Source organism: Ooceraea biroi, chromosome 4, assembly GCF_003672135.1.
Source record: "Ooceraea biroi isolate clonal line C1 chromosome 4, Obir_v5.4, whole genome shotgun sequence".
Lineage (NCBI taxonomy): Eukaryota > Metazoa > Arthropoda > Insecta > Hymenoptera > Formicidae > Ooceraea > Ooceraea biroi.
Genome location: NC_039509.1, coordinates 1,193,295 through 1,202,955, shown reverse-complemented (window position 1 = coordinate 1,202,955; position 9,661 = coordinate 1,193,295). Strand labels below are relative to the sequence as shown.

The 9,661-nt window shown below is 40.3% G+C and overlaps 1 protein-coding gene across 7 annotated transcripts; it reads right to left on the bottom strand.

The window, feature by feature from the left end:
* Window positions 1-1,369: 1,369 nt before the first annotated feature.
* LOC105283635 (gonadotropin-releasing hormone II receptor) lies at window positions 1,370-9,558 on the bottom strand. Of its 7 annotated transcripts, none has more exons than XM_011346558.3 (9): window positions 8,009-9,558; window positions 5,169-5,477; window positions 4,847-4,995; window positions 4,412-4,517; window positions 4,108-4,315; window positions 3,823-3,946; window positions 3,363-3,498; window positions 2,580-2,742; window positions 2,216-2,331 (listed from the first exon to the last, which is right to left on the bottom strand). In XM_011346558.3, exons 2-9 carry the CDS (start codon window positions 5,439-5,441, stop codon window positions 2,216-2,218), a joined length of 1,275 nt encoding a protein of 424 aa, XP_011344860.2. In that variant the 5' UTR covers window positions 5,442-5,477; window positions 8,009-9,558. The 7 variants fall into 7 exon arrangements, with proteins under 7 accessions (XP_019888608.1, XP_026825228.1, XP_011344860.2 ...); XM_011346563.3 differs by having other exon boundaries at window positions 5,169-5,473; XM_011346559.3 differs by lacking the exon at window positions 8,009-9,558 and adding an exon at window positions 6,201-6,793.
* Window positions 9,559-9,661: the final 103 nt, after the last annotated feature.

Here is a 9,661-nt window from a genome sequence, read left to right as displayed (position 1 = left end):
TTATTGCCGTATGATCTGGCGGAAAGTGTGAAGATCTGTCCTGATGTCACTAACAGTTAGTCAGTATCTTGTGTTATAATTGTGTGCACACGCCCACGAGCTGCTCTCAACGATATGAAATAATCACAGCCGGAAAGGCGCGTCGCAACTGGCGCCAATATAAATTAACCGCTTCCTTTTACAGTGACACGAGAATCTCTTTAGCGGAATTGATTAACGCGAAACACGCTCATTTGAATATCGGTACTCTTATGCTCCTCCGGTCTTACCCTGTAAAACTGTCACCACATTGTGATAATAATGTCTTTGCAGACAATACAAATAAGGATAATCCTATAAATAGTAGTCTGCTACGCTCAGATTTTCAGTTAATCCGATTATTTCTCCGATTCATGTGTTCAATTTTCCAATCTCAAGAATTTTGCGATAGCAGCCTCAGCTTGTCTACTTGATGCAGCGGACCTTGCAACAGATATGTAACAATGTCGCTCGCGTGCTAGTTACAGATGTGTGGGAAGCAATCCCACCTACATACCCACATCAGTATCCGTAACACACGTTGCACAAAGTCCAGTTTCCTATGATAACGGCATAGAGTGCCTTCAAAAATTTGTTTTCATCTAAAACGCCATTATTGAATTTTATCAGACGTTGAATTAGAAATTGAATGCTTAGACAGGACAGTCGGGAAGTGAAGACACGGATTTTGCGGGTCTAGACATCGAGTCTTTGTAGAATAAACCTCCGTGAATTTTTACTAATTTATACATATTTTTTGGCGTCTGATCGGTAACATTTCCGATGCAGATAAATTAAATTCGCGATAGCATCATGCGTTTGTTGCATCGATCTCAATCCGAAAGATAAGCACCGGTCTGTCGGTTGTAACGTGGCGAAACGCTTTGTTCTTGCATTTCGATACGTTATGCCGTGTTCTTCGTTCATGCTTCGTTCATACGTGCCGTTGCGAACACGCGAGACGAAAGGGTCCGCTTCGACCTCTACTGTCAATTCGTCTTCGTCATTAACCGCGTTCTGACCGTGTCGGATGCTGACCGAGACTCCACGCGGCCGCTCCGGAGCATGTGACCCTTTTTTCATCCTAATTAAGCAGCATCGCGGATGTGGCCCAGTCTGATATACAATACAAATGACATAGTCTTCAGTTGCCACATATCGGACTTGCTGCGGAATCACGCAGATTTGACTCAATTGCCACTGAGTTGGCGCGTGTGATCGATTCAGGGAGCGACATTCTGGGAAAAATGACTCCTGCACCTGCTGCGGACCAAAAATACATCGTTACGTTATCCTGCGATATTATACCGCTTGATCACACGCGGAGAAAATGCAATATATGCACATTACGTGTATCACATAAATTAACGTATTTTATTTCTTTATTTACAGAGGATATACAGAGATAGAGAGACAGTAAATCGACTTTTACGAACTTACCCTTTAATTACGTATAAAGAGATTCTTAAATGACGAGAATTATACGTAACGCACAGAGAAGAAGACGCGAACACGCATTTACTCGTTTTTATCTTCATCTCCGTCGTGAGATTACGAAATCTAAGCGGTAGATAAATAACTTGCACAACTTATTTGTACAACCTCGTATCACAAACGTTACGGGAAAAAGAAGAGGACGCATCCTTCCCTGCGTATTCGCATTTGCAACTGTTTTACATAGACGCAGTATAGATTTCAGCGCTCCTGCTTGAAGAAGGCTCAGTCGCGCCTCGTCGATTGACGTCGTTCGTTGTGAGAATGTAAGAAGTATGTATTATACGTATAAAAGATTTGTTAGCCTAGATCTTAATTAATCTCAAAATAAATATAGACAGAGAGAGAGAGATAAAAAAATTTTATGAAGAAAAATCCCTCTTTTTTCGCATCGCGCGTACAAATTGAGATCTCGTCGGCATTCTCTTCATCGATCACGATGGATCAACTTGCTCGATCACAGCCAATCTCGATCGTCATCTTCAAGATCAGACTTCGTGCATTCGACATGAGACGAGGAACTTTCTTTTCAATGGCCTTCATAGATTTGCATTGTGTTTGGACGGTATTTCTGCAAGGATGCGATGTGTCTTAAGCCACGATTGATACTCTAATTTAATTACACTCCGTTGTAAACAATTATTTTTGTAAGAAAACGCAGATATCACATCGGCATCGTCGGAATGGTATCACGTCGGTTCGCCTAAACGCATCCGTTCGATCTGGCGAACATCGTCGCGCTCATCGTCAATCGAGAAGCTTGATCGATAGGGAGAGCGGCGTGACTCGGGTCTCGATGGTGGGTGCACGTATCGGTGCCTGGAATGAGAAAGCTCTAGAGATTTCGTGAAGAAGAGAGACCGGAGAAATCCTGTAGGGGAGTGAACAAACGTTCTAGTCATTGTTTTTTTGTTTTTGCAACCGCGACATCTGTGAATTCGCGCTTTTTGCGAAAAAAGCAGGATGAAAAGATGATTATTTTTACGTTAATTGTGGAGATATTAATGAGAAGCAGCGGGAGAGGTGCTTAATCAACACTCAGGATAATGAAGAACGCGCATAGTTACCACGGCTGTGCGACGAGCGTCTGTTACATGAAGTGGATGGATTAAAGAGGATCGGCAGAGCTATTATGAAAACGGTGAATATGGAATCTCTAGCGTATGCGACGACCGGAAGTTCCACAGTTGTGTTGATGAGCCTCAGAAGAGGATGGGATTGGAGCTTCGTCTGGAAGTTTAGGTGACAAACAACTATTAGCTTGGACAGTTAGCGTCAAAGAGAAGTGCACACGTTAGTATGTCGATCAGTTCTTAAAATTCTTAACAGAAAGAGTAATCATTTATGAAGTGAATTGCTATACTAAAAATCGTTTTCTCTCGAATGTATAAGAGGTACAGATTCGCTTTTGTTATCTCGCAAGCGTAAGATAAATCTGTTATAATCCGAAGGTGGAACGCATGAACAATGCGCGGAGCGCGAATAATCGCTTTAACAGGAAGATCAGATGGATTCGTCCTGAATCGTTCTATTTCACGCTAAAATTCAATTATAGATTTTACTGGCGTCAACTGTGAGATCGTTACGCGCTTGCTCGTATATCCAATAATTATATCGAAGATTTGATTAATATCTCGCATCGAATTTTGTCGACCGTACGATTCGTGATTTTACAAAGTGATATCCATCCCTTACGGTGTTCTGTGCTACATACTTATAAGAAGAGACAAGAGAGTGGAATGATAAAATCGCAATATTTTCTGCAAAAAGCTTCGCTAAAAATTAAAAGCAAGTTCATAATTAATTTCTAAATTTGTTGAACATCTGTAACATGTTTCCGGAACACCTACCTTGTTCCTTTGCTTCCGTATGTTGAAAATACCATAGATGATGGGATTCATGCTGGAGTTGGTGCACGCGAAGAAGAAGAGAGCCCTCTGAATGCGTAGGTCGACCTTGTTGGCTGACGACCGATCGAACCAATACCTGTTTGCATAGGTTCGACAATAATGACCGTAAGATTCAATCTCTGCTTTCCCGTCTAAGAAAGTTCACTTCAGTCTGAGATATTATTTCCGTTTTTTCCTTACAGTGAGACAGAATACACGTGCGTTCATCTGTGACCATGAACGTTGGTCGCGATCGTATCGGCGGTGTTTGTCTTCGCGTCTGCATAATCGGCGATATTGCCGATTTTGCAATGCTTTAAATACGTTAGAGGAATTTGCGTAATTTTTACAGTCTATCGCGAGTAGCTGCGATTGTTGGGAAAAACTTTTAAGGAAGAATCAGGGATAATGGTAAACTCACCACAGGCTCATCACGTAATAAGGACTCCAGCAGATAAAGAAGACGGTGATGATGGTCACCGTCATTTTCAATGTGCGTACTCGCGCTCGAGTCAGAAAGTCAATCGAGGAACGACGTATCTTGTCTGAAAATATATCGCAAAAGACTTAGTGTCATGCTTCGAAGCATGACATCAGAAAAGTTTTCATGAAACAAAAATGCATATTATCATAACGCATATTAAAAATAACGTTAAATGAAATCTCTGATGAATTTGTAATGCATGATGCATTACGTTGATCATACCTTCGTTCTTCTCTTTGGATCTACGGCAGATCTCGACGAAAATACTGGTATACGTGTAGCATATCACGGTTAAAGGGAACCAGTACATGGTCACCATGCCGAAGAACGAGTACGAAAGTTCGTGCATATACGTCGGGAACGTGTTGAATGTTATACACTGGGTATAGCAAGTGTGGTTCGGATGCGTCTCGAGATGGAACACCAACATCTGCGGACGTTAACATTGGTTGCAGAAGAGGAACATAGGAAGAGAGAAGCGGAATAATTTTCAGATATCATGCAAATGACGAACAAGGTACTGCACCTGTGGCAAGGAGCAAAGTACAGAGCCGATCCACGCGAGTATCAACATTATCTTCCCTCTCCTGTGAACGTCCAGGATCTGAAGCGGCTGCATCACTGCGAAATACCTGCGGAACATCGTTTTACGTGAACGATCGATTTTTTAAAAATTTTAAACACCGCAAAATGAGAATGCTACTTAAGATAGTAAGAGCAGTTTCGCGACAGGGCTTCTTTAACTGCATAGCATACAACGTAAGTTGTAGCAACATCTGGAACATTTGAGAACATCTTTTGCTAATGGGAGCGGGGAAAATGAGATATCCTTGGTTAGTAAAAAAAGTAAAAGAGGAGCATAAACATCGTCAGTAATGCAAGTAATCCAGAAATTCATTAGTAATGCAAGTATGCCACAAGACGATCCCGAGTTATGATCCTGATCTATGACGTTTCTGACCTGTCTACGCTTATGCAGATTATTACGAAGGACGAGAGGTACAGGCCGAATATCCTGAAGAACGCCATAATGCGGCACATCGCGTCTCCCGCCTCCCAAGACACTGTAATTGCCCATCCGATTTCAAGCGGCATCATCAGAAACGTCACCTACATGATAATTAGACTTGATGTATCCTTGCACTTTTGTAAATCACAACAGTTGCAATAGAGTTTTAGGAATTAGTCGAAAACTTATAATATAAAAGTAGAATTTTATAAGTTACGAAACAATTTTTTTAATTGAATCTACAATCAGATCACACACGTTCATATATTCTTACAAAGAGATCGGCGATTGATAAATGCATCACCAGGGTGTGGATCCGGGACTTGGACTTTCGCCTTCGTATTATGGTCGTTATCAGCACCGTGATATTTCCAGCGGCTGATATCATCATCAGGATACCATAAGTGACTATTGTCACTATATGACCATCATTGAAACGCATTTCGTCCGGCAACTCCGCGTAAGTCGTGTTGTTGCATTTGGTGTTTTCCAGAAAATGCATCACGCTTTCGTCCTCCACTTCCGGCAAGAGCAAAGCGTTCTCCATATCGCTCGTCGGATAATCGTTGTTACCTGAAACTGTCTGATCGATATGTTCTATATTAGCAAAAGCGACTCATTTCTTCATGAGATTTAATAAATTTTCTTAATAAATTTGTTTTACTTGGATTGAAAAAATTTGCAGAAAGTTTTTATTACACCCTCGTTTGAAGTTTTGGTATGCCGGGAATGTTTTGGAGGATGAGGGATTTGTATATCTTTGTAACGTAACGCGAATTCATTGAAGACATCTCATGCTCGCACTTTTAGCTCAGTAAGTTTGGGAAACAATAGATCGGGACAATGCGGCTATTCTTTTCGCGAGGCACTTCAACGGAAAACGGGAACAATTCCCGGACAGAATACGTCATCTTGACAAATGTTTGCCAAGCCATGGTTTGTTTGTGACTAACTTGATCTTTAAGCATGATCAGTTAAAATTACGTCACAAAGGGTTGTGCTACGTTAAAGTTTATTCGAGTCAATCAATGCGTGAAATCAGGAAGATATTAAAATATAAATATGTAACTTTTTATAAAGACTATTATTAATAAAATAAATTAATAATATAAGGATGTTTTTATTTTTTGGTTATTAAATTCACAATTTAAACTAACTTTATCACGAAGATTCTTTAGCCTATGTCTAGTTTTTCTATTTTACTTATCCGAAAGCTAGATTTAATCTGAAGAAATAATATTTTGAAAACACATATAAACGAATGTAGGTATAAAAATAAATTTTTAACAAAAATGCTGTATCTTACGCGGTAAGTGGGGTGGAATCGCCTTCGTGGTATAGTTTTGCGTTTAAGATAATCGCTAATGCACCAGATGCAAAATATTAGATTTCGAAGCGACAATCGTGAGCCACTCTCAAATTGCTTCGTTCCTGCGCACTATTGGCAACAAACCCTCGACGCGTGTGGGGTGCGTTATGATACTGATTCGATTTACTTCTCGCCGACCCGCTCAAGCTTGTTCAGCGCAGGTCCGAGTGTGTCGTAGTACCGAAGCTCAAATTAGTCCAAGCTTTTGCGACTGTTACTGAATTGCTCGAAACGACTTGTAGCGGTTGCTCCGCAGGAAAAACACGGAGAAAACCGCGATGAGAGATCGCGGGATTACGAGAGCACCCTATCTCCGCGCACAAGTTTCGCACTGCTGCGCGAATCTTAATAATTAAAATTCCAGTGTGGATCGCGTTCAAAGTACCAAATCCGCCTGACATCATGCGCTAAACATGCGCAGAAAATATAGAGGAAACTAAACTTCGGCCCCGAAGCGCAAAGTGCATCGAGGGAACATGTTGAGATATAGTACTTTAATGAGGCTGTTTTCTTCCAATTAACCGTCTCGATGATATAATTTCGCAGCTCTAGACAATTTTTCGGGATCTGCGCGATATAAGTAAACTTGTTTTGGTAGCATCAACTTGCTAATGCTGTGTGTTACAGATAAATGCATAGAAAAAAATAGATAAAAAATGACGTTAAGTGTTTATGCTGTTATGATTTATGCGTCCGAGGGCGAAGGGGAGAAGGCCGTCGCGTCTGGAAATGATGTTCGGGCACTTTTCTTGTGATTCACAGTAAATAAGACTCTCTGGAATTTTGTAACACAGACAAATGCAGAAAAACTGATTCTTCAAGAACCGAGCGATTCGTAACGACGTAGGACGTGCTCTATATGTGTGCCACGAAACGAATTCGATAAGAGATCTGAGTGCGTACGCCACGAAGAAAATGATTTCTTCCCAAGCTGCCACTGATAATCGCCACGATCCCTTATCTGGCGTCTCGTTATTTTTGCAATATATCGTCGAATGCGCAAGTCGAACGCCGCCGCTGGTTCGCTTCGACCTCGTTCGAATAATCGATTGCGCAATTATTTCGTGAAAAAAAGAAATAACAGGCAGACATGTTTTTGTCTCAACGTATCGTGATTAGATCCGGAACTGGGAGGTTCATTCAAGTCAAACGTTGTTCGTGAAACTAATTAACGACCAGATAAGTGATTACTTATATGTATAAGCATAAGGAAAGGATGTTTGATAATTTTTATAAGATTCCGTGTGATCTAACACGTTCCTAGAAAGTCCTATTGAATCGAGTTACGGTTCAATTAAGGATCGTTCACCCTCGCATCGATATAACGATATAATGTAATTTGGACAATAGAATCCGATTAATCTTCCGCGTACATAAGACGTATCAACAACAAAGAAATACATTTGTAAATTGCGGATACTTCGAATTTAAATGTTTCTGTCTTCTGTAAAAAGCAGCTCAATTAAATGCATTATTTATTTTGGGATTAAAAGTTATGATCACTCAGGAACTAAAATTTGTATCCAAATAAATAACTCGCCGTCATTTACGTGAGCAATCAATAGGATAAGACGTTGACGAGCAACGTATAACAAATTAACAATTTCGAATGTTTCCCGTAGAATCTATTCTGACAGGAATGATGTTAGACAGATATGTTTACGAAATAATAATAATTTAATTTACGGTTCTTTTTCTTATTCTTCTTTACTTCAGTTTTCTAAAAATTTAATAAAAATTCTTACGTATTCTCGTATCAACCTCGATGTTTCAGGAATTTTTGATATTTATTAATTCCTGATTTGCTCCAATTTTTCTAAATCCAGGATTCGTCTCCGATGTTGAAGGGAAGAAATCTAGAATCGAACTTCTGTTGACGAAATCTCGAATTTTCGTCACGAGTATGCCAAGATAAGAATCTTGCGATGGTTACACTAAAACGTTTACGTCTTCAAGCATATGTGCTCTTAATTAGCGAGAAATCACCACGCATGTCACATCCTGGGACGAAAGGACCTCAAGGAAAATTATCGCGTGTCGGCGAGATAGGTAGACAGAAAAGAAAGAATATTGCTCGCCTTCGGAATTGTTCGAGACGTCGGCGGATCTTGCGAAATGCGAAACGCGGACGCGATCCTCTGCGGATGCACCTGGTTCACCACCAACAGGAGAATCGAATTGTTGTAATTTAAGCGCGCAATGATCGAGGAGAGACTGGATTCCGCGGCACGCTTGCGATTTACCCGCCGACGCGGACGCTTGGGCCAGCGTCAAGGGTCAAGTGTCAAATCGCCGCTGATAGGACTAACGTGTCGGGGACAGTGCCGTCAATCGAGCACATGGTCAGAGTGTGACCGAGACAAAGATACGTAACGAAGATCAAACTGGATCAACGTGAGCGGATCTCACGTGTATCGGCCACTTGGACATTTATCCGATATAATAGTATGCGTGCGCGAGATGTTGATCATCTCGATGGATCCTCAAGATCAATGATTGTGAGAAGAGGTGAATGGATCGACGAAACTTTGAATGAATAAGATGAATAAAACTGAATGAACAAAAACCTTCTGATCCGACATTGGACACATCGGACAGATATAATTGCTCTAATAAATTGTTCATTGGTTCGGAAGTTGCGATTAGTTACGCAGAGATGTGTGGCATACTTTTCCGAGAAATCTTATCTCAATTATCTCACAACTATTTCCGATTATTTTGTCATCCTGTCGTCGCATAGGCACATACTTATGTATAACAAAATGAGATGAGGTCATAGGCTTAAGTGATGGAATTGAGCTGGGTGAATGACAGAGATACAGAAATTCATTGCAGTCTCTCACAATTTATAACTCTTTGTCAGTATTATTAGTTCAATAAAAGAGCATAAAAGACGTACATATCGTTATTACGTTACTAAAAATAAATCTGCGTTACAAGACATGAAACTCATATCAGAATTTCATGTCCTAAACTTAATTTATGAACATTCACCATTCTCTGAAATAATATAATCTTCTCTGAATGTGAAGAAAAGCTCGATTAATAAATTTTCCAGAATTGTTCAATCCGTATACTGCGTCACTTAAGACATGCTGCGAGAAAGTTATCGATAAAACCCATCAGTGTTTTCGTCCCTGCCAAATCCCAACGATGTGACACAATCATGAAACAAACGAGTTATCAGAAATATTTTTGAGGAGAGTAATGTACGCTATAATAATAAATGTTATCGTCGACAATGTATGCTTCTACAATTACTATGCTACTATGTGTCCATCATAATCAGGAATATTATTGACGATTATGCATATATTGGCGATTAAATTTATAGACGACTGCGTGCGCAAAAGGTTTCCGAGTTTATCGCGGATAGCTCGGATTTTCGAGGACTTATC

Bases quoted from the DNA above. Each gene is read 5' to 3' on its own strand.
- LOC105283635 (XM_011346558.3), bottom strand. From the start codon at position 5,441: ATGGAGAACGCTTTGCTCTTGCCGGAAGTGGAGGACGAAAGCGTGATG. The intron at 3,499-3,822 runs GTGAGTTTACCA...CTATGCAAACAG, and splicing joins TATTACGTGATGAGCCTGTG to GTATTGGTTCGATCGGTCGT. The intron at 2,743-3,362 runs GTAGGTGTTCCG...CTAAACTTCCAG, and splicing joins TACGGAAGCAAAGGAACAAG to ACGAAGCTCCAATCCCATCC.